Raw genomic sequence first — 23,930 nt, 5'->3', positions numbered from 1 at the left:
AGAGAGGGATTACACCCCTGGATGTGTGGCTCTCATCCTGGGAATGTAATCTGCCTTAATGCCCCGCGCTCACCCGGGGCAAGGCCAGCAGCTGCGCTCGTTTTTCTCCGGCTCGGCTGACAGAGCGGCCCGGGCTGCCTGTGGGAAAGCAGGCCCGCCGGACGCTCCCGGCCCGAGCCGGGCCCCCGCCGTTTATTGGGGGGGGGGGGGGCTCACCGAGGTGGTGTGTGGCGAGGGTCAACACCGTCCCGGGCCGAGCAAACAGCGGCGGCTCGGCCACATCCTCACAGGGGAGCGGAGGAGCCATCGGATCTTGCAGCTGCTGTGTGGTCCCCGCTTTACAAGAAATGCGGTAAGTAGGAAGTACTTAAGAATAGTGATCTGTAAACAGGAGCGGTGCCGGTGAGAGGAGCGGCATAAAGCAGCGTGGTGCGGTGTTGACTCATTTTGAGGAATGTTTCCATTGCTGGTTGGGTAATAAAATGAAAAGCTAAACGGAGGAAGGAGACAAAGAACCATTAGAGCAACAGAGGCTGAGGAAGAACTTGGAGTAATGTCCAGATTGAGACAAAACAGAACAATTCAGTCAGAAGGTCGGACTACATCCACCAGCGCCTGCAGGTTTTCTCAGGTCCTGTTTACACAACAGCGTTTCAGGTGAAAACAGTAAACTTTCATTGTGCCTCGTCTCTTCGTTTAGTCAACAGTGGAACTGAAAGTGTCTGAAAACAGAAGGAATCCATCGGTAACACTTTCCAGGACAAGCAGTTAACCTAGAGAACAAGATCCGGTTAACTCTGCCTTTTGGTGACGAGGACATAAAGAAAAGACAACAGTGGCCGAACCGCTCAGCTGCTCCAGGATGGCGTCCTCGATGGGATGAACTGGTTTGAACCGTTCAGACGTCTGGATCCAATCTGGACGACTTCAACTGCCAAACAATCGAAGAAACAAAAACTGCCAGAACCAGTCAGAGACTGTGAAAGTGTGAAAACTTTAATCACATTTCTGGATGTTTCTCTGTGATTGATGTGGAAATGTGAAAATAAATCACAGAGCGCCGGCGGGCCTGAAGCCGTCCAGATACGAGCCGACAGGCCGCCGTACGACGTGTCAGAAGTTTTCACTCCATTTTCTTCTCATCACGGATCCACATCGATACCGATTTAGTCCATTTCTCTCGCTGCCGCTGCTGCAGAGGGTCGTGGGGAGCGCTCTGTTGCCTGAGAACTATCTGTTAAGCTCAACTGGAATAGAAAATATGGTTTCCCGGAGTATTTTACTTTCGACGGAGCGTGCCTAAAAGTGCCTCGGCTCGTGAGGAGCCTCATGCATTTCAAATCGCCGTGACCTTGCCTTGATTTGAGCTGGCCGGATGCTCCTCAGCGGCGGTGCATCGGATGCGGAGCGTGGAAAGGGTTAGATGGCAGCTCTGCTTTGTCTTTTCAGAGAGCCGGGGCGCTGATGAGACAAGGCTAATGAGGTGTGATTGGAGGGGCGAGGGTGGGGGGAAAAAAAAAGACCTGACTTTGCCCGGTTCTGTTTTCGCCGTGCAGAGGCACCGGAGAGGAATCATGCTCATCTTTCTCCCTGTCCCCTCATCCATAAGTGGTTACGGCTGAGCTTGTTTCCGTCAGCCTCCGGGCACGGGCTGTCTGCGGTGACACTCTCCATCAGCTCACACACACCGTCAGCTGGGCGGTGGCGGCGGCGGCGGCTGCTGCTCGTCTGCTTTTCATCACACTTAGTGTGAGGGACAAAGACAAACTTTGGTCTCTGAGGGCGGAGAGGGGTTCATTCCACAGGCGAGGCGCTTCCCTCTTCCTCTCAGTGCGCCTCCCTTCCATAATGAGGCCGCAGCATCTGACCACGTTTGTCCCCAGAGTTTAATAAAGATCAGCGCTGACAGGCAGTAAACCAACACAACCCACCCACAAGCCTGCAGGCAGAGGGCCATAACCCCGACCCCCGCCTCCTCTCTGCCCTCTCATCCTCCCTCGTGCTGTTTAAATCTCTCCTCTGATGGACCCCGGGTTGAGAAACCAAAACCGTCTCCCACTTGGACAATGGCCGAGGATCAGCGCCCCGGAGCGTCTCCGCGCCGCCGTCCGCCGACGGGAATGCTTTGAACATTGGAACGGCGTCGATGCCGCTCGCCGCTCGGGAGCGCCGCTTCTCTTCACACCCGCTTGCACCTGTCAGTAATAGATCAAATGGATAATAAAAGAAACAATACGGCTTCGGGGATGGGTGCACCCCTGCTTCATGCGTCTCATGCTTATGCACAGCCTCTCCAACAGTTAGCACAGATGTGATCGCACAAAATCACCAGAGATCCTCCTCCTCCTCCCCTGAGCGATGGCTGGAATACGCGCCGCCCTCCTCTGAAGCCTCTTACGCGCCGTATAAATATGGAGTTCGTGGCCTTCGGTTTCCTCATTCCGCATCCCCAACATCATCATCATCATCATCATCCTCATCATCAGCGCCGTCGCTGCCATCAGTCTTGCGGCCCTGACCCTTTCCTCACTCCTCCGGGCATAAAGCCCGCCGACAGCTTCACGGGAGACGCTCGCTCTCTAACCTCCAGAATCCTGGCAGAATAGCAGATGGGCTCGGCTTTGTGTGTCTTTTATTAGCCCTCCTAAATCAACACCTAACAATGCGTGTGGAGAGAGCGAGAGAGCGAGCGAGCCAGAGAGAGAGAGAGAGGAATTGATTTCCTCCATCTTCCAGTGCCCCGAGGTGGGTAAGGAGTGGTCCGGGGGTAAAGGGTGAAGGGGTGGAGTTGCTTCGGTTTCCTGTCTGGGAACGCGTGTGCATGAATCCAGACTGGGGAGCGTGGAGAATGGCAGCCGGCGGCGGCGCTCTCTCCACCTCTGTGTCGCATTTCACTCCGATCGGTCACAGACTGCTCCCCGCCCGGCGCGGATTGTTCCCGTGTCAGGATCAGGCAGCATTAGCTTTCATGTTTTCAAGAGCTATCAGAGCTCCATCACACACTTCCTTTAAGCTTCTTATATTTAAATCCGTTCCTATGCCGTGAAGCAGCGCGCGGCGTCGAGCGCGAGGCGGACGTCAGCCCGTCAGACTTCTCATTTGCGCCGAGATTTATGGGATTTTCTACATCCTGAGTGTGTTTCTGAGCCGTGCGAGCATCCTGCCCGGGCTTGCCCGTGTGTGAAGTAAGTAGCCAATAAAGTCAATCATTAACCGGGATTGCTGAGCGAACTGGGCCGGTCCCGCCACACTCCCCGGCCTGACGGTCCTCAACTCATTACACGTGATTCACAGGATACGGCGTTCCCTCCATTTTTGAAGTGTAAGGAAAAACACGGCTGATGAGTGTCTTGTATTTTCCGGACTGGCTGCGTGATCGTACTCTCAATGCTGCCGGAGTTCGCAGAGAATCTCAAAGTCTGCGCTGAGCTGCGCTCTCATGTGGGGAGATTTAGAGTCCCCGGGCCGGCCTCCTCGGTCTGCGGGCCTGCCGGGTTAGCTGTATTAAGTGGCGCTGCATTACAGCAGTGGATTGTTGTTTCCCCACCGCTTCACTCCTCCTGATCACCTCCGAGGTTCCGCGGAGCAAAGGCCTCATAAACATTTATGTCCGGGCTGTGAGCTCCCGTCTTAGGCCACGACTCCACAGGGCAGGAGCCTGTAGTGCCCCTTTATGCCTCTTAAGAGACCATCTTGTCTTTGTATGAGTGTGTCTGTGTTTGTGTGAATGTTTTTCCTCTAAAAACAGACAGAAAATGATGTCCCTCCGCCGCATCGGGTTGGAAATTTCTCCGATGGCTCTGTATGCTGCCAGGTTTCTGCAGAAGTCTGTCAGTTCCAGGTTTGGAGGGCTGTCATATGTCCTCACCGTGGGATACTTATCATATGTAAATTGTGTAGCTTTGGGCACCGCAGACCTCTCAGCTGTTGTTTTCGTTGTCAGTCCTCCCAAGCAGAGATGGACACCCCAGGGAGCCTTATTAAGAGTGGAAGGGAAAGGACAGAACTCCACTGGACACCGTCTCTGAAAGCTGTAATAAGCCGAATCCTGCCTCAAACTTCACAAAATAAATAACGGGGAAGATTTCACTTAGTTATTTTCCGAGAGGACCGTCTCAGTGGGATCTTCTTCTAATTCCTCCAAGCCGCCTCCCAGCCTGTTCGGGCCCACATTCCCAGCAGTGTGAGCAGAGCTGGAGTCTGGGGAGCCTGATTAGCGGTCTCAGGTTGCACGCAGGCGGAGAATCTCAGTGTAAACAAACAGTCGTCCTGAAAAGGAGGAAGTGGTTAAAGCAGAGGATGAGAGTTCCAGGGAGGAGGGAGAGTAGCAAACTGTCATTCTGGACAATTCCGCGTTCAACCTGTCTCGTGTGTGTTTTCCCTGCAGGACCCTGGATATGCAACCTTCCTGCTGGATCAGCTTCAGGCCCCCGGGGGTCACGAACCGGGCTGCTGCCAGGTGTGCTCCACGCCGCTCCGTCAGCTGAAGCAGGAGGCCATGCAGACGCTCCGCCCTCCCGTCCTCACCATCAGCTCGGACATGGCGGCCGCGCCCGCCGCCTCCTTCCTGCCGCAGCCCTCCAGGATCGCCGTGTCGTCGTCCTCCTCCGGCGCCCACGCCAAGCAGCTGCTGAAGCCCCAGGCCGCCGCCCGCTCCGTGCTGCCGCTGGGGGAGCGCCACAGGGTGCCGGGCTGGGCCCACAGCCCCTCCGCCCCCTCGGGGCCGAAGGCCAGCGTCCAGGTGACGGTGGCGGGCGGCCAGCTGACCGGGTCCCTCAGCACCGTCACCATCCAGGCGCAGCAGTACCTGGAGGGCATGTGGAGCATCTCCAGGGTCAACAACTTCCTCCCGCCGCCGAAGGTACCGCCCGTCTCCCCGCCGCTCAGCTCTGCTGGATGCTACCCAGTTTGCATGTTCTTCCTTCGAGTGCAGAGATTTTCAGAAAGCTAGTGTGATTATAAAACACTGATCAGCCATAACATTGTGACCACTGACGTGAAGGAAATAACACCGATTATCTCTTTATCACGCCATCTGTTAGAGGGCAGCAGCCATAGACAGGGACACACACACACACACACACACACACACACACACACACACACACACACACACACGCGCACTCACGGGCTATTTAAGTTCAAAGGAATCACATGATTGTGAATTAGTGCGAATGTGAAGGCCTCTGAAATCACGTGCCTCGCAAAGAAAAAATGTTTTTTCCATCGTTGCCGGAATAAAAACACAGCGGAAGATGATATTCTGCACATTTCATCACAACTTAAGAGCAAATTTGTCACATCTTTTGATTTAAGATGAAAAAGATAACTGGAAATAGGCGGCAGTGTGCACAGGAAACTCTTTAGAGTTGTCCACAACATTGGGTTTTGTGAGTAGATTTAATTAAACGTAGACATTTTCATAATATAGAAAAGAAACATTTAGATTGAAATAAATATGAAATGGTCGGCGGGTTGTGGTCATAATGATGTGGCTGATTGTCCATCTGTAATATATAATCGGGATCATTGTTATGTAAATGTTTTCCTCGTCGATGTATCGACAGCTTGTTAGCTGTCAATACAAATGTCTGGGGATGCAGAGGGTGAGACCCAGGAGAAAATGTGAGCGGGCGCTCCGCTGGAGTGCTGATCTCTCATTCCTCAGTCGTCAAGGAGCCTGAGGTCAAAGGTCAACCCAGCACTAATCAGCTGACCTCCTCCTCAAGGGCGTTTCCAATGACCACCCTGCAGCCTCGCCGTAACTCCGCGTCTGATGTCTGAGGAGGCTGCAGAGCTGCGGCGCCTTCTTGGATTGGCTTTCAGCAGTCCTCCGGTCGAAGCCGGAGTGGCGGCGGCGGCGGCGGCGGAGCGTCTCGGTGTGTGTTTTCGGGGACCCGTGAGAAGCTGCGCTTTCCGCCAATGAAAGGCGTTTGTGCAGAGACGGGAGCACATCTGCTCTTAGCGCCGGAGCTGCGTGACATTCTGCAGCCGACAGCGTGCGCTCACATCAGCCGGCGCCGCCACTTTATTATTTCCCATCAAATTCGCGAGCTGTAAATTTGGCCCCTTCCTCTCGCAGCCCTGCTGATAACTGCAGTCTGCTGCAGGTCTTGGCGGCGTTATTCCCGCGTTCTGCTTGAAAAATTGAAGACAGATTTTCACTCCTCCCTTTAATGTCAACAAGTGCCTGTAGAGATGGTTTATGGGCGGCCATCAAAAGCTTTTAACTGCTCGTACGCGATGGAGGGCAAATGAAACGGCCTGGCACAGATGGGGGAGTCCGACTCGTGTTCTCCATCTTTGTGTCTAAAAGCAATTAGTGGCCCTGGGAGCCGGGACGTGTTGCCTTGAGAGGAGGCTGAAGCCTTTTTTCCCGGACTGCTGGGAATGTCGCGACGCGATGCCGCGGACACGAGGAATCACGCCGCTCCGGCGAGCGCAGATTCCTCAGAGCGACGGAAGGTTTGGGGGTTAAATCATGAATCCTGCTCTCACTGAGGAGGAGAGCCGGACTGTGTGTGTGTTCCACGTGCGTTCTCCATAGTGTGTCAACCAGGGAGCCTGCAGGCACTCCCACACACCCACACACACACACACACACACAGCCCATTAAAAAGCACCTTGATGCTCCCATTTGGAAAAAGGCTCTGGGAAACATCTGGAACTGGGCTGCGGTCGTTCGTTGAATCGAAACTATCTGACTCCATCTTTAGTAGTCGTGACGTGATTCGGTGTAGCTGCCCTGGATTCACACACAGAAAGTCTAAAAATACTAAAATATAAGATAAACCCAGCAGCAATGTGCTCTGCTCTTATCAGTGGAGCGTTTCCTGGTCTGATAAAGATATTAGGACTCCGTTTACACGGCAGTGTATTCATGTTTCTGAGTAAATGAAACCCAGAAAATCACATTACTGGGAGTGTTCTGCTTCCACTCAGAAGGAGAAACTGATTGATAGAAATCTGCATCTCTCCGTCAGCCCTGTTAAACCCCAAACCACATGTGCACCGATCAGAGGCGACCGAGTGTTCTTGACTGGTGAGGGTTTCCGCCACTGGCCCGCCCGCCGGCCGGCCGCTGCTCCGCCACCGGTTCGAAGCCGACAGATGATCTTGGCGGCGGCTGCGGCGGCGCAGCTGGGCTCGTGTGGCAAAGTGCCACGGTCGGCCGTGATGGCGGCAGGAGAAAATCAACCGGAAAAGGAAAGGAAAAGCCCACTTCTGCCGAATCCCGTGGAAAAAGTAGATTTTGTGGCTTTTTCTTCTTGATGGCTTGTTTTTTTTTTTTTTTTCTTTTAATCTTTTCTCGCATGCTGGCAGTCCAGAATTGTCGGGGGTCGATTTTCGCCTCAGCTGGTTTCTGTTGGTTACAGAGGCCAGCCAAGCACGACAGCCAGATTAGCACGGGGCCTATTTCACCTCGGCAGTAATCGTCTGCTGACTGCTGGGATCAGAGGTCACGGGGGAGCCCTGCCGTCTGCCGGGGGACGCTCCGCTGATTGAATGCTGGGCTCTGCGGCTCTCTCCGGACTTCATAGGAGCCACTCTCTCAAACCCTTTTCACTGCTTTGATTCTTCACTTCTCCCATTATGCTGGAGTCTCTCTCTCTCTTTTTGTCTGCTCCTCGCTCCCCCCCTCCTCCCCTTTTCTTTCCATCGGAGGACCGAGGCGGCGGGATCAGGCAGGGCTGGAGGTTAAAGGGTGGAGCGCCGGCTCGTTACTGACTCTCGGCGCAATCGGCCGAGCACACACGGCTCCTCTGACAGAGCCTAATTACCTGACCGGGGGATTCACTGTGCTCCAGCCAGACCCGGGGCCGGTCCGGGTCCAGGAGCAGCTCGGCTGTGAAGCTTAAGTCCCGGCGCCCGGACCGCAGGGAATTCTCTCTGATGGGCACTGTGAGGAGTGTGTGTGCGTGTGTGTGTGTGTGTGTTTTAGTGTACAGTTTATCCGTTTCCCACCACACCTGTGGCCAGCCGTCCCCGGCCGCTCTTTAAAGACAACGCCTCTTGATTTTAAACCTGCTCCTCTGCAATCAGCGCTGGATCTGATGAGCTTCCTGTTCGGCTGTGTGTGTCTGAGTGTGTGTGTGTGTGTGTGTGTGTGTGTGTGTGTGTGTGTGTGTGTGTGTGTGTGTGTGTGAGAAGTGCTCTGGCCCTTCGTGCCAGAGTCTAATGCGCCTCCTTCCCTGGTATGCGCTGGGATTCCAACCTGCCACGGGCCCCGGCGTGGCGTGAGGATCTGTGTTTGGCTCATTTCAGTTTGCAGCCACTTTTTCCAGCGGGCGCTTCCCGAGCCATAACTTCACACGCTGCAGCTTGATATCTGGCTCAGCCTCCATGATGAAGTCTCCGGAGAGCGCAGACCAAAGCCCTAAAACACGGCTGTGATTCTTAACTCCGATAACAAGCTCGAACGGGGGGGGGGAGTGGGAATACTCGGAGCTCACGCGCCGCCGCGCCGCTCGGCAGCAAAACGGCCGCCGTGGCTTTTTTTGGGAAAGTCGACGTCAGCCGTGCTAGCGGCGGCGATCCACCAGCGTGTCCTCACATCCTGACGTATGGCGTTCACACGTCAGGCCGGCCGCATAAATCCTGCAGCTGCCGGTCCGTGTTGACAAACGGCCGATCCTGGAAGGCCAGGCACTTTATAAAAAACATTGTAAAGGATGTTATTTTAGTTGCCAAACATGAATCTAGGCCAAACGCCGAGGTGTTGAATATGCAGAGGGCCTGAGCTGTGTTTATAATACACATCCTGTCAAAGAAGCGTGAGGCGGCGGCTCCGCTGGGCGCCATTCAAGGTCGCTGCTGCTTACAGCGTTCCCCTGTCAGCGTTATAAATGTTTTCACAGAAACTTTGGCCCTTATTTATTTCTTTTCTGATGCCGAAAACACACAGAACCGGTTCTGGTCAGCAGCTATTGATCACCGTCCTGCAGGATGAACGAGCGGCTCCGGCGGGGATTAACCTTTCTTCAGGCTCGGAGCTGGCTCTCGGTTTGCATAATGAGCTCTCGGCTCTCCTCGTGTTGGTGTTGGAACAATCAGCCGAGCTCTGCAGGCATCGGGGCTCCTGCTGATCCTCTGCATGCTCCATCTCCACTGTTTGCTCCATTCTTACGCTCAAGCAGAGAGCCGGCTGGCTTCCTGCCTCCTCTCTACTGTTTCAGGGAAAAGCTTTCAGTTGCGCCTTTACAGTAAACATACATGATTTAGTGGTTTGTACTCTAAACTCACAATGAGAATATCCTTGGTTTGAGGATTTCTGTGCAGAGTTTGCACGTTCTCACTGTGCAAGGGTGAGGCTATTCCAGTTTCCTTCCAAAATGTAGCGTCACTGAAGTTCTCAATCTGAATTTAACCTACATTTAGTTTGAGGTTATGCAGGCTGCATGGAGTTCTGAGCCAGCCTTCCACTGTCGACGCACGTGAGGCGGCAGCTCTGTTTGTCCCAGATTTCAAAATCCATTTATTGTGATGGTGAAGTGGCTTTAGTCATGAGAGGCAGATGGGTGAATGGTTCCTCGCTTCCCGATGGGTTCACGCTCACCGCAGTGTCGCCATCGCGACATGTGATCTCTCACGTTCCTTCCAGACACCGGCGTGTTTTGATCACATCTTCACCGTGGTTGGGTGGAACTGGTCCAGTTTCGTTGTTTCTGTCTCAACAAGAGGCTGCTGAATGCTGGGCTGGAGCGTGCGAAGCTCCAGATCTGCGGCGTCACTTGATAAGCAGGCGTAGCTGTTTTTTCGCTGCAGGACACTCGCAACAGATATGAGGACGCGTCGAGTACGCTTCTGCGTCTCTCCACGGGTTGTAAATCTCTTTCTTTTGGCTTGAGTTACCGAACCCAGAGGCTGAAAGAATAATGTGCTTCAGTCCAGTTTAGTCCTGTTTAATGGGGAAGCTTGCAGCAGAGGGAGCGGCCATGTAAAGACCATTCAGACACCTCATAAACATTTAGGCCGCCGAACAAATCTCCCCCGTCGCATAACTGCGGCTGGTTTAGTGTCTTTGCCGCTCGCTCTCAGTCCGACGCCGCAGGACGACAGGTTCCTCATTCCTGATGAGTAAAGGGCCAAATTAGCCGCGGTGGTATAGATATAATCGGGGGCAGAGTGAGGTAAATCGCTAGTGATTTAATTACTAATTAAATGTGGGTTATCGCTTAATTACAGGAGGCTGCAGCCAGAGCGATCCGGCGAGTGCTGCCAGAATCAATGAATGGTGCAGCGTCCTCGCTGTTCTGTGGGGAGCGCTCTGCTGTGGATACTGCTGACTCCCACTAACCGGCGCTGGCTGCAGCAGCTGCCCGTCCATCTGTGGCGGAGGACGGCGGCGGCGGCGGCGGCGGGGAGGGGGGGGGGCGGCAAATGGAGTGGAAGGGAGGCGGTCAGCGGCGGTGGCTGTGCTCTTATCTCTGGTTCTCTGTGTGTCAACAGGCCTCGGGTTTGATCGGGGAAGCCGACAGGGAAGTCACGGCGGCGGAGGCCGCTGTCACCGCCGTGACCGCCAGCGGCGGCGGCAGCACCCTGACGCCCTGCCGGGCGAGGAGCTCCGGCCAGGCGGGGCTTCCAGCGCCCGTCACCAGCGCCTCCGCCTCCCCCTCCTCGTCTGCCGCCGCCTCCTTCTTCATCAGGTGAGTTAGACCGAGCCCTCGTGGTGCGAAGTGTGTATTCACACACACACCTGCCTGCATTCGGGCGTCGTCTGCGTTTTTTGATGCGCACAGACTCGCCTCCCGGCGGCTGATGATAGTTGTGGCTGGCGGTTGTTTACCTTCGTGTGGTTTTCTGTGGAGACGTCGGCCTCTGCCACGCTTCAGCGATGCACACGGTGGAGGGAAATGAACCGTCGGCTAACGGCACCAGTGCACGTGAAAGGACGGCAGCATTACATAATTTAACGGGCAGAGGGAGCGTCTCACGGAACGGGGCTTAGGCCAAAGCTGGGCATTGTCTGGAGGAATTCCACGTTTGGCTGCGTTGGTTCTGCATCCTGGAGGATGCTGGACTGCCTCCACGCTGGCGGAGTGCGCTGCGCTGTCAGTGATGGATTCCCCGGCGCTCTGGTCAGAGCGTGCGTTCGCTGCCTCTGCTCTCCACAGAGCTACGCGGAGAGTGATGCATTGGAGCGTTGGAGCAGTGCACCATGGGGGGGTGGAGGGACTTGTGGAGTGTGACAGGAAGCCTGTGGGGGATCGGTGTGCAGCTCAGCGTTTCTTCAAGCACCCCAAATAGAGTTCCTGAGTCTTGCCAGCTTTCGCGGGGTCAGAGTATATCAGTGGGACCAGGAGGGGGGGGGGGCGTTCCCGATCCTGCACTAAAAATTCTACTTCCTGCACGTCTTGCTTCCCGTCACACAAAACACAGCGGCGAGGCGCGGCCCTCGGCCTGACAGGGTTAATGCCTGACACTGATTTATTGGCTCTGCTGTTTTCTTTGGACGGCGGCTCCAAAAGAGCAGCACAGCGAGCCACGTCCCCAAAAAAAATAAAGGAAGGTGGACTTGTTTTTTCCCCTGCAGCCGGCCCTGGTGGAGCAGCGGGTGGGGGGGTGGGAGGCAGTGGTGGGGGGGGTGGAGCAGTAAGGGCTCCACCTTTCATTTTAAAAGATAATTTGCTGCCAAGAATGCGATGTTTGACTTGGCTCAGTGATGACGGCGGCGCGGCGTTCCGCAGCGTCGGAGACGCAGCGCTTCGTTTGACGCTCTGCAGCTGGGACATCTTCATCATCTTCATCATCATCATCATCATATTGTTTTTCTTTTTAAATGCCATTGCTAATTGAAATGTAACTTCTGAAAAAATCAGACAAGAAATGAATCAATCAGACATTTTTTTTTTTTTTTTTTTTTGCTCCGGTAGTTCTGCAGTTGGGATAAAAAAAAAAATTTTTAAAAATACAGAGGTGGGTGAAATTAGCCTCCTCCGTGTTCAAGACGTGATTGAAAACTGGTTTCTGATTAGTATTCCTTTTTTGTTCTCCTAAGATACAATTAGTGGGATGCGTTGGAACATCGGCGGAGCCCGGGATGTGAGATCTGAATAACCAAACAGCAGTTTTTACCCTGCCGGAGTGGAGAGGGCTCCTCAGACACTTGTCTGACATTCAGCAACGCTGTTCCACTCAGAGATGAAATTTTAATTAGAATGCAATTAGCCCGAGCCTGGCTGCTGGAGCCGGTCCGCCGCTGAGAGGAAGGAGAGCGAGATGAACAATGGAGATTCGATGTTTAATTTTTCATTGGAAAAATAAGTCAAGCGTTCAGCTGGTCAGAAAAGTATTTAATTTGTTTCATTTAAGATGTCTGCTGAGTTGAAAATTAATTTGAGTCAAACTGTCAGTGTGATAACTGCAGATCGAGTCACATTTTTTGGCAGCTGCGATGGAAAAACCAGTCATGTGTCCTTTTTCTTTCGTTTAAACTGAGAGAAGGGATTTCGGTTTGTAGCCTCGCGGTGAGATATCTGCAGGTCTGGGGTTCTTTCTCTGTGGAGTTTGTATGTTTTTTACATTCCATCAGTTTTTCTATGTGTGATTTGATTCTCAGGCCTTGTTCACACATGTTTTTTGCTTTTGAAACGTCGTGTAAACAGGATCTTGCAGTGAGGTTTCCCACATATTTAAAATCTCCGGTCTGTATTAAACTCAGCAATTAGTTATCTGGACAACCTGAAGACTCGCCCCAGCCGATAACAGATTGTTAATGTAAATTATGTGCTGACTTTATTAATTGGAGAGAACAAATTATTAATTCTCGAGCCCTACTTATTAATTCAGGAGAGTGAATTACTCACATTGCCGTGAATTCGTGTGATTTATAACGCAGATCCCTCCCAGGCTGTGTGGACAAATGTGAAAGTTAAGCGTTTCCATTCTGTGTTTTTGCCTCTGGGAGAAAAATCCCCATTTAGCTCCATCAACAGAGACTATTATCTTGTTATGCTTCCACTGTCTGGAAATAGGAAACGTCTTTGATCACACAATGAAGCGCATCTTTCAAAGCGCCTGTGAAACTTTCTCATCCTGCTTCCTGTGCGTGGTAATTGTAGGAAGTAGCCTGAAAGCAAGACGACCTCCGGGGGTCAGCGATGACCAGTCGGCAATTAGACTGACGATACAGTGGCGTGGAGCCGGGCCGGGTCAGAGGTCAAGCTCTGACTGCTGTTTGTGTGTGTGTGTGTGAGTGTGTGTGTGACTGACGAGCGCGTTAAGCACTGCCTGCCTGGTGACGGAGTGTGTGATTAGTGTATTGACGCAGCGTCGGGTCGGGAGAGCAGGTGGAGGTAACGACGGGCCGGACGCCGCGGCTCTTTGGGGTTTCTGCAGACGGCTCAGGTTGGATCTGCATGGCAGCGTGATTCACTTATGTTTGCTTCGACGGAGGTTTAGTCCATTTGTCACCTTGCTGCTTCACGCTCATCCCACCCAGGATGGAGGGTGTAGTCGCCGTAAGGCGCCGGGAGGCGGTCGATAGCGGCGTGGTTAAAGACCGTGGAGAGGCCGCGGCGGGTTGGACCTGCGGGGTGGCACGGCGGCCGGCGGGCGGGCCGCTCGCAGGGCCGACAGCTGTTTGCTGGAATGCGGCCCTGGAGGAGTGTCGGGAGGAAGCGATTTTATGGACGGCTATCGATGGCTCACAGCTGCTGCCCAGGTGAGTGTGTGTGCGCTAATGACTGTGATTGTGCGCGAGGAATCCTCCTGTAATTGTGGCAGCGGGGCCCGTTTAGCCTCCGCGCCCTCGGCCCCCCCCCCCCAACCCCCCCGGTTCCCCGCACGCACATGGCCCTGCCTTTGTGTCAGCAGCACCGGCGCTGCCCTTCATCCCCGAGGCTGCGCCGGGTAACCATAGAAACAAGTCATTAGCTTTTGAGAGCAAAATACGGCTGATTTTTCTTTCAAAAGTGGAGACGGCGAATCAGGAAGTTGAAATAATAACCCTCTCTTTTCCTCTGGACTGTAATTTAGTCTGAGGGAGGCACGAGCGTCTCTTCAATAACCAGTTCTGCATGTTGCAAAGTGGAAGCTCTGCAGGATCACAAGTGCTCGTTCCAGCTCTGAATAACACATGCTGGATGACTTGCCCAGGCCTATTGTCCGCTAATGTGTGGAGTGTGATTGTCTCTGAAGTTTGCATGACAAGCCGGTCCTTCCTGTGTGTTTGTTTGCGAGGGAAACACAGTTGTCAGGCGGTGATTTCCCCACGCGGCGCCGGACAGCGCCGTGCCCGGCCGGCCGCGCTGTGATTGGCAGCAGGGCTCTCTGTCACCGACTGAACAGGCAGGACGGATTATGGGGAGCAGAGGGTCTGCTGAGCACGCCGGATGCGGCCCTCGTGGCGGGGGGATAAAGACGCGGGGCCGGGCGGCGGCTGCCGGCGGCGGGCGCGCTCCTGAATGTTGTCATTCGGCGGGCGTGCTCACACTGACGCTCCGCTCTGAGAGCGCCGGGAGCAGCAGGTCGCCGCCTGTGGAGAAGAATATTGGATTCACTACCATGGGAGTCAAGTAAGTTGTGTTGTGCACTGACAACACGGTGTGTGTGTGTGTGTGTGTGTGTTTGGGTAACGTGAAACAAACACACGTCTGTGAGTTAAATTCTCTTCTTTGGGCTGCAGCTCTCTTTCTTCTGTGCTCTTCACTTTCCTCCCTCTCTCTCTCCTTCTTTTGATTTATCCTTCTTTCTTTGTCACTCTCTTTTTCCCCCCGCTCTGTGGAATGTGCAGTTTTGTGCAGTCGGAGTTGGACTGTCTGCTCCCTGGAGGTGAGAGGCTAATGGTTTTGTTGTCAAGCCGCAGCGAGATGGATTCCTCCAGCAAAGCCGGAGTGTGAGCAGAATGTATAGCGTTGTATTACATGCTGCAGAGATCCTGGCTGCATTTTAAGGAAACAGCCACAGTTGCAGCTCAAATGTTAATTCAGCCTCCACCTCCAGTCTGACAAATAAAACTCGACTCATATCAGTCAGTTGAATCTGAGCCCAGGGCAACAAATTGCTCATCAGAAGTATTGAGTGGGTGGGAGCTGGATGGTTGAGCTGCTCTGTGGTATTTGTCTTTGTTTACTGTCGGATAAAGCGCCAGCTGGTATTTCCTTGCTATAATCAGGATGATGGGACTGAAGGCTGCGTCAGTGCGGCGGCACAGTCGGCGGCAGCGCCAGCTGAGGCCGCGAAAGGGCTGCAGCCGGTGGAGCGGCCCAGGTGCGAATCCAGGCGAGGCCTGTCGGGCTCCGTCAGGACCGAGGTGTTGATGGAGGCAGCTACACTCCAGTGGAAGCTTCACTCCACCCTCATCTACCTTCTCATCTGCCCACGACGAGCAGAAGGCTGCTTCACTGTGACTCAAACAGCAGAAAAATACACATTTCACCATCAAAAGTGCCAGAAACTGAATTTATTGTTAGAAAATGTTCGATTTGCTCTGTTATCCTACCAGTTGTAGCTTGTTTCTTACTCACTCTTTCACAAAATGTGCCTTCACTACCATATACTACACCATACATTTACTACATATACTACACCATCATCTGCATATAGGAGACATTTTCCATACAAACACCAGATAACCAGTGGGTCTGTCAGATGAGTCTATAGGAACTCAACTGTTTACGTTGTACAGTTTTCTGCATTGTTGCTTTACGAAAACAACACAGCACCAACTAGTGGCCAGGCATGCATACTGCAGCACTTCAACACGAAGTCTATTGTGGATTCAGTGTTGCTCTTCACTCATTCTGTGTTCAGCTTATGCATCGCGGAATCATAACAGAGGGTCAGGTTTTGCAGTGACAGTTTCCCCCGGCGCTGCGCCGGGGTCTGCCCTTCCCGGGACGCGATAACGGGGAGCGATGGCGGCGTGGCCTCTGTTGTGATGGGCCGCACGGAGCCGCTTGTGCCTGTCATTGTGAATGTCAAACAGCTTCAGTTGATGGGAATGGAAAGGCGGAGGGACAACCCGATGACTTCTCCCCCGGTGCTCTCCAAATAAATCCCTGAGTCAGGAAGTCTGTCTGGCCCCGCTCACATAGCCTGCAGGGGGGCAGCTGGGGGTGGGGAGGGGGGGTAACTAACAAAGAGCTGAAGTGCTGACTCCAGCCTGTGCGCTCACCGTGGCTCACCGTGCGCTAAGCCCCTGCGGGGAGAGGGGTGAGCGCTGCCGTGCACTCCTGACAGTTTCCTTTGACACGTGGAGGAATGAATAAAAGTGCAGCGCGGCCCTCCGCCCTGTAGGATTGTCACTTAGCACAGGCCTGCTTTTGTCACCCTGGCTTGTGGTAATAACACTGAAAAATAGGCGACATTGTGCGCGGTGAGTTGCACGTGGGCCGGAGAGGTCACGTCCTCGGCATCAATCGGTTTCCGGCCCTGTGTGTCGGCCCACGTCCAGCATTCCCATTGAAGCAGATAACAGATCTGATGGCTGCCCACAGGCCTCCACCATCACTACATTAGTGGATATAATTCTCTAACTGCAGCCTGTTGAATGGATATTACACCTCACGCCTGTGGGGGCTGAGGGATGCCATCTAAACCTCTTTAGTGTCCCTCAGTGGAAGGTGTCATGCAAATGCACTCTATTATCTCTGTCATTACAACCACAGTCACCAGCACTGGGGTGGAGTGTGGTGGGGCAGGAATGAGTGAATTGCAATAGCTGGTGGCAGAGAATATGCATTGAGGAGTTTTATGACCTATTGTGTGCAGTTTGAGAATGGAGCCCGTGGCCTTGTGAGTTCCCATGAGCCGCCTTTATGTCCTATATTCAGTGAAACAAAGATGGCTCCTGGAGGGGCTTTCCGGGCATCACTTCTCCTCAATGCACTGCCACGCCAGGGCACGAATAACTAATAGCCGTCTAATCATTGGAAGTAGGTTGATTTCCCCTAACGCCGGTGCTTTGTGTTTTGGAGAAACAGACGTACAGAGCTCCTTCCTGCTGGATGCCTCTGAAAAGAGTTCCTGAAATTACCGCTGAGGATAAAGTCATTGACTCACATCTCCCACAGCCTCAGAGCTGAAGCATTTCTTTAGGATGAACCTCTTCTATCCTGCTCTGTCCGACCTTTAGGGGCTGAAGAGTTCACAGCTACGTAGCAACGGGCGAAGCTGGACGGGTTCAAGCACACAGCAGTGGTCACGCATTAACTCCTGGCGTCTGTTTAAACCTTTTCACCAAATTTAAGTGTCTGCATCGTGGGTGGAAATGAGGGCTGCACAATATCCAGCGTGACTGAACTGGCACATTATGTCTCCATTCACTGTGCAATCACGCTCTGCCTTTTCAGAGTGAAAGAAAAATAATTCCCCAAAATTGTGCAATTAACTAATCAAGGAACGTTAATTGATTGACAGCTCTTTATTGTTTTATACCTGGTGGCCGCAGGGGAGAAGCAGAAACAAAAAAATATATAAAAAAAAATAGACAAAAGAAATCATCTGCCCTGTTAGAAACTGCAGACAAACATGAAATGGAAAAAAACCCCCAAAGAAACAGATGTTAACATCGTCTGCGTATAAGTTTCTATTTATCACAGAGCAAGAGAATTTGGATGATTAACTTGTGGAAACCAAGACTTTAACCACTACAGGAGGAGTCCAAAACTCCAGTTTTGCTGCACTAATGATGACAATGGAACCTACTGTATATTGTTGACAGAGTTCATTATCTCCAAATGTACAAAATTAACCTTTTGGCTCGACCGTCGACTGCTGCGATTAGCACATAATGAGCTGCATTAAGACACAGGGGATGCGTAACAGTTCTTCTGGTGCATATTCCAGATCATATTTGCTCCATAATGTGCTACTTAGCGGGGAATTATGAAGATTAAGAGCTATTGTGTGGGGACGCTGTGCCCCCACGCCTTCATGTCCGGCTCCGTATTAGACGAGCCAGCGGCTTTGGACACGAGGAAAAAAAAAAAAAACTGCTGTATCGAATTAAATGCTGCAAGACGGGGTTTATCTCCTTTGTGTTTCTGTCCCTGCTTCCTACATGCACAGTGAGGATTACTGCATGTAATCGGTTCGCGACCCGGCGCGGCGCGGCGCGGCCCAGCCGGCGTGGCTGTGTGTGTTTCGGTGGTTGGCTTTACGAGCCGTTGCCGTGCAGGATCTGAATAATGCAGCGGCAGTAGTAGTCGCCAACGTCTCCGCAGCACGTTTCCCTCGCTGTTAGATCAGGAGTTTTCCTCCAGCGCGCTGCCATGATGGCTTTATTGATCCGCCTGATCCAAATAATTATTTCTTTCTTCCATTTAAAGGCATTTCACTTCATCCTCGACTCGCTTATCAGCGATAACGACCTTCTCCCCGACACTACATCTCATTTCACCTGACTTGGACCCCCTCTAGTTTCTTTTTTTTTAGGTGTGTGTGTTTGGGGGGGGTTCCTATTGACTTGAATATAGATGAAAGATTAAGAAACACATGTTTGAGCTCCCCTCCCCCTGCGTTCTGTCTCCGCCGACGGCCCGCTGATTAATCACCCCCAAATGTTCTCAGCAGCCTGCGGGCCTGTTTGTTGTGATAGCCTCTGTGTGGAGAAGTGCAAATAAATAATCGCTAGGTGTCTTACCCTGGCAGCAAGTGATTAATGAAGCGGAGAAGTGGAGCAGAAGTCGGCTGACTTTTTCCCCTTCGCCCGTCTCTCCCACACTCGTCACGGTCCAACTTACTCCTCACTTTGATACACTGCTGCGTTTTGAACGAACACGGCGTGATACTTCATTACAGGCCCGTCTTCTGTTTGGAATCAGTCTCTGCTGTCATTTAAACAGAGGTGTAATCTGACTGATCGCCCTGCGTGTCCTCCCAATTCCTTCAAAGTGTTATTGATGATGAACCGATTTGGGCCAAAGCTAGTTCTCCTCTTCAGGGAGCTGAAAAGGCTCCTGTGTGTGTTGTGGTTCTGGAGTCATGGGAAAATGGCCATGGAACAACAGGGAAGCTCCATCGTTTCTGCGTTTCTGCCGTTTCCTCACAAACGGACATCATTTTCAAGACATTGCCTTGTAAACGTGAGACTTTTCTGAAACGAAAACGGCAAAACTGTTTTCACTGACCTGTTGGTACATCCTGCATGACCAGGAAACTTTCAGGAGAGTTATTAAACAACACCAGGCCTCAGTTTGCTTCCTGACACCTGTATCTCCCTGTAATGGTCCTGAGTAGTTGGGAAAGTTCAGTGGAAATGCAGCTAATAACATATATCAACTATAATCAAAAGGATATGAAGTTAAAGCATGAAAAACTATTATTGAATTCTCAAACGCAGCTTGTGTCCTTGATTTCTCGTAGAAGATATTTCTGTGTCATTTCCTCTGTAGTAATAGTGTGACTCCACTGAAGCTGTTAAGAAATGCAACAGTTTAATATTTTCTGCACTAAAGGAGCAAAAGTTGAAGATCATAAGAAGCAACTCAATACTAATGTTGACAGTGGAAAATAAAGAAATCATACACACCGCCAAGAATTAATGTATCCTACCAAAGCAAGATGAAGAAATATTTATACTTACTGAACATTAAAAAAGTTTATATCCACTTTTCCCCTAAACAGACTGCTCTGACTAATGTTTCATCATGAGAACAGAACACAATTCAACATATTTCACCATGTATAGACTGAAATTTTCAGTAAATGAGATATATTTCTCCATTAATCTCAGTAAAAGTTTTTGCTTTTGGCACTGTTTATACTATTGAGTGTTGCTGTTCCACAGCATAAGGAGATATTTACAATGGAAGAGCCCTAAGTGACTGTACCAGACACTCTGGACATATCTCTGAAAACTTTTATTATTACCACATTTATTAATACATTAGACCAAACGTGGTTCCCCTATTCCAAATAAGAGATCCAATCAGGCACACTGAGGAGTTCTGAAGAGACTAGAAGAAATCCACAAGTTACCAAATGCTTGAAACTGTTTCAAATGAAAAACTCATCATTTTTGCGTTTGTTATCAAAATGTTGAGTGAATTTGAAACTTTTCTGAAACAAAATGTCCGTTTACACGGAAACAACAGAAACACTGTATGTAGTTATTCTGCCAGGCCAGGAGTCGGTGCTGTTGTTTGTTTTTGTAATGAAACTACACACAAACACACACACACACACACACACACACACACACACACACACACACACACACACACAGTCTCGTATTTCTATCCTTGTGGGGACCGTCCATTGACTCCCATTCATGTCTAGCCCCTAACCCTGACCCTTACCCTAACCCTAACCCACACCACAACAAAGCCTAACCCGAAAGAAATGTTTTTGCACTTTTACTTTTTTCAGTAACAACATGGTCAAGAAAACACTGTTTCTCCTACTTAGGACCGGAAAAAGGTCCCCACAAGGCACGTCGTTCCACGTTTTGCTATCCTTGTGGGGACATTTGGCCCCAACAAGGATAGAAATACGAGAACACACACACACACACACACACACACACACACACACACACACACACACACACACACGCAGAGAGCGAAACACTGTAAACATTAACAATGGGAGAACACGGACATTCTGATGGACAGATGACCAAGTTGGATTGTTACATCAGTGACTCTGGAAGCAAACGCTGTTATTGTCCATCCACTTGTCGATGGCTGTGGTGTGCATGTGCTGTGTCAACCTTTCTAGAAAAGTTGTGTTTTCGCCTGTTTCCATGGCGACAGAGTCAGAGCGTTTTCACTTTGGTAGCCGTTTTTCAAAAGTAGCGTTTTCAGTATCGTCGTCGTGTAAACGGACCCCCAAAGCACAACGAAAGTCTCGGGTCTTCACTGGAAAGCGCTGGCGTGTAAACAGAGCATTAAAGAGAGGCAGTTCTAAATGAACTCTTGTTTGTCCCCCCCCCCCCTCTAGTTTTCCCCTCGGACCCCCCGCACGGCGTCACCAGACTGATTTCCCAGAAAGGAAACGTCACTCAGTCAGTGCCGACTTGATGTGAGTCCTCGGAGCGCAACAGGCCCTCCTGAAGGTGTTCAAAGCGAGCGGTGGGTGGGATTGTGGGTGAACCAGAGTTCAGTTTGTGCGCTGAGAGGAGAGGAGGAGTGTTTCCAGGCTCTCTGCTGTGCTGCTGAGTACCTGGAGCAGCGTCGGAGGAGAGACTGAAAATGCTCTGCGAGAGATGAAAGCAGCTGTTAATCTTTGTCAGCAGTGCCAGGGGTGGGGAGACGGCAGTCTGCGGAGCGCCGAGGAACACGTCTTCATTATCGTCTGTCACCCATCAGCTGAAAAAAAAGTGAATTTTCCCCCCAAACGCTTTTGCTTTTTGCCTCGCCTGAACTGATTTGGGCAGAACAGCTGAGCAGGTTTCCTCGCTGATACAGTTTTCAGGACCCTTGTAAACAAGTTGAAGTCAATTGCAAGAGATTTTCTTTGGATGACCTTTTGACTCCCTTTGCACTTACTTCCAATCCTTTCCTCTCGGGGTCTTGAATTGGCCTCTTTATCTCATCGACTGAAGAATGGATCCTGCAGGGCTGCAAGCCTGGCGCTTTGTTAACTTATTCATAGCCTAATATCAAGCCATTTAAGGCCACATTAGCAAGATGTGACTCTGAATCATGGGAAGAACAATGGAGTGAACAGTGAATAGGATTATACCACGCAAATTTCCTTCCTTTGCTCGTCTTAAGCCCCCCTTAAGCCCCTATCTTGGCAAGAGAGATTTGTGGTCTTTCAGAAAAGAAACTGAGGAAAGTAGTGGGTGTGACTGAGATCAGTGCGAGGTGTCTAGACGCAGACATCTGCGGACAGCCAAAACATCTGCGTCTCTCTGCCAGAGATATCTTCATACTCTTTGCACTCGATCGTGCAGGTGAGGGTCTTTTGGCACAAGACGCTTCTTCTCGATCTCGTCTCCAAAGGTGCGGAAGACAGAGCGACTTAAGGTGGTTCCCTTGATTCTCACAGCAAGATAACTGTTTGCCTTGCTGCTGATACACTGTGCTGTTTAACTGACTGCTGCTCACCCTCATGGACTGCAGCAGCAAACCAGGCTTTCTTGAATATTGATGAGTTTTTTCACTTTTTGGCGCCAACTGTTCCATTTATTCTTGGCCGACTGGGGATTCCCATCATTGGGAATAAAGCAATTCCAGGCTGGCTGTGGCATCGCCCCACCAATCATTTCTCCCTGTTTCTTTCTCAGGCAGAAAATGATTTACCTCCTCATGGTCGGCGCTGTGCTGGCGCCGAGCCAGGCCCTCTGATCGAGGAGAGGACTCGGCTTTACGCCCTGCCGCTCACCACGTCTTTCTTCCCGTTCCGTCTGCATCTTTTCTCCTACCCTCCATTCTACCTAATTTATTTTCCTTCACGCCATCTTTACCTCTGCAGCTCTTTCTTCCGCGTTTACCGCTCACACACCCTTTCTTCCCCGGTGTTTCAAATGATCCCCTGTTATTCAAGCTATTCTCCAGAGGATCCCCTAATCCCTTGTTTCTCCCCTCGGTCCACAGACTGTTTGAAAAGAGTTCTGAGGAGAGACCGTGACAGAACAGGTTCAGAATTTAGGATTTGATTTCTGGAAAGCTGCTTTTTTTCTATCCTCCCCCCCCCTTCTTCTGACAGTAGAGCGCATTACGTTACAAATATGACAAGCCGGTTGCATAAGGCGACATCAGTTTCTCCGCAAATCTTTTCTCTGCTGTGACAAAGCATTGTATTCACGGGCGCTACATGAATGCATTTGGCCTAACCTAATTGGCTGGGGATTGGCGCAGTGAAGATGTGTGTGCAGCCTTGGGCTGTCAGCAGTCAGCACACAAATAATGCTCCATTTGATTTTCTGTGTCCAAGGCCAGACGCAGCGGGAACAAAAGCCTTGTCGAACACCTTGTTGGAACAAAGAGCTGCCTCTAAAAGGCCCCGGTCCAATGTGTCTGGAACGTGCCAGGCAGGATATTGCTCAGCTAACTGGACGTCGCATCCGTCGCTGTCTGCTTTTGGCCGAGATTCGTTTATCTATTTCTGAGGATTTATAGAAAGTCTATAAATCCTTGCCTGGAGGTGTTTGGCCACTTCCTGCAGACGGCCGCTGCGTAAACGGACGCAGCGGCTATGCCTTCACGCCGCCGTTAAAACGGCGCAGGCAGGAGGAAGCAGCCTGGCAGGCAGTTGAAAGCTTCCCAGCTTTGGATTGATAAGATTCAAACAGACAGAAAGATAAGACCGTTAGGTTTTTTTTTTCCTCCAAAGGATAGAGGAGGCGCGTTTTTCAAAATGACTGGATAGATCTTGATTTTGGTTGACGCTGGTTTGAATCTGCATGATAAGATAACGCCGCTGAACAGACAGGAGTAACTTCCTGTTTCTCTCAGGTAAGAGCCTTTTTAGCCTCCTGTAAAAATTAACATTTTTGCTCGAATTAGCATTCGTTGAGCCACTTTCCAAGACTCCTCTCAGTGTTCATGGAGCCGTGGCCCCGGGCAGCTGTTTTGACTGATTTAGGACGTGCGAAAGGAAGCGAGAAAAAACTAAATGGATGTTTATACCAGAAGTCCCTTAATTGCAGGGAGACTTGAGAAAGGAGAAAGACTCATTACAGGACATCTGCGCCACACAGGAGGCAAAAAGCAGCTTTGTCATGGACCCAGCAGACACTTCCTCGGTTATCGCTCTCGTATGTTTAATGCTGTCTTTCCCCTAATTACCATCAGTCCGTCTGTCGTTTTCACCGGTTCGACCCACACAGCCGAGGGTCACAGGCAGCGGTGGAAGAAGTTCTGAAATATTGTACTTGAGTAAAAGTATCTTTACTTTTCTGAAATTCTACTTTAGTGAAAGTGAAAAAGTAGTTTATTTAAAATTGACAGTTTCATGGAGGTCCACAGCAAATCATAAATCCAGTCCAACGGTCGGCGGTTTTAATGAACGATGAGGATCTTCCAGGAGGTAGAAGG

General features: G+C 51.2%; 1 protein-coding gene across 2 annotated transcripts in view; it reads left to right on the top strand.

Moving 5' to 3' along the window:
* Positions 1-23,930, top strand: part of kif26ab (kinesin family member 26Ab) — a 67,508-nt gene that overhangs the window by 19,861 nt on the left and 23,717 nt on the right. For both annotated transcript variants that reach the window (XM_030116583.1, XM_030116584.1), the window contains exons 3-4: positions 4,388-4,861; positions 10,450-10,646. In XM_030116583.1, the coding sequence (XP_029972443.1) occupies positions 4,388-4,861; positions 10,450-10,646 (671 nt within the window). The remainder of the gene's footprint in view (positions 1-4,387; positions 4,862-10,449; positions 10,647-23,930) is intronic.

The sequence above is a fragment of the Salarias fasciatus genome, chromosome 19, assembly GCF_902148845.1.
Source record: "Salarias fasciatus chromosome 19, fSalaFa1.1, whole genome shotgun sequence".
Lineage (NCBI taxonomy): Eukaryota > Metazoa > Chordata > Actinopteri > Blenniiformes > Blenniidae > Salarias > Salarias fasciatus.
The sequence above is the reverse complement of the archived record's forward strand: the minus strand, read 5'-3'. Positions and strand labels throughout refer to the sequence as shown.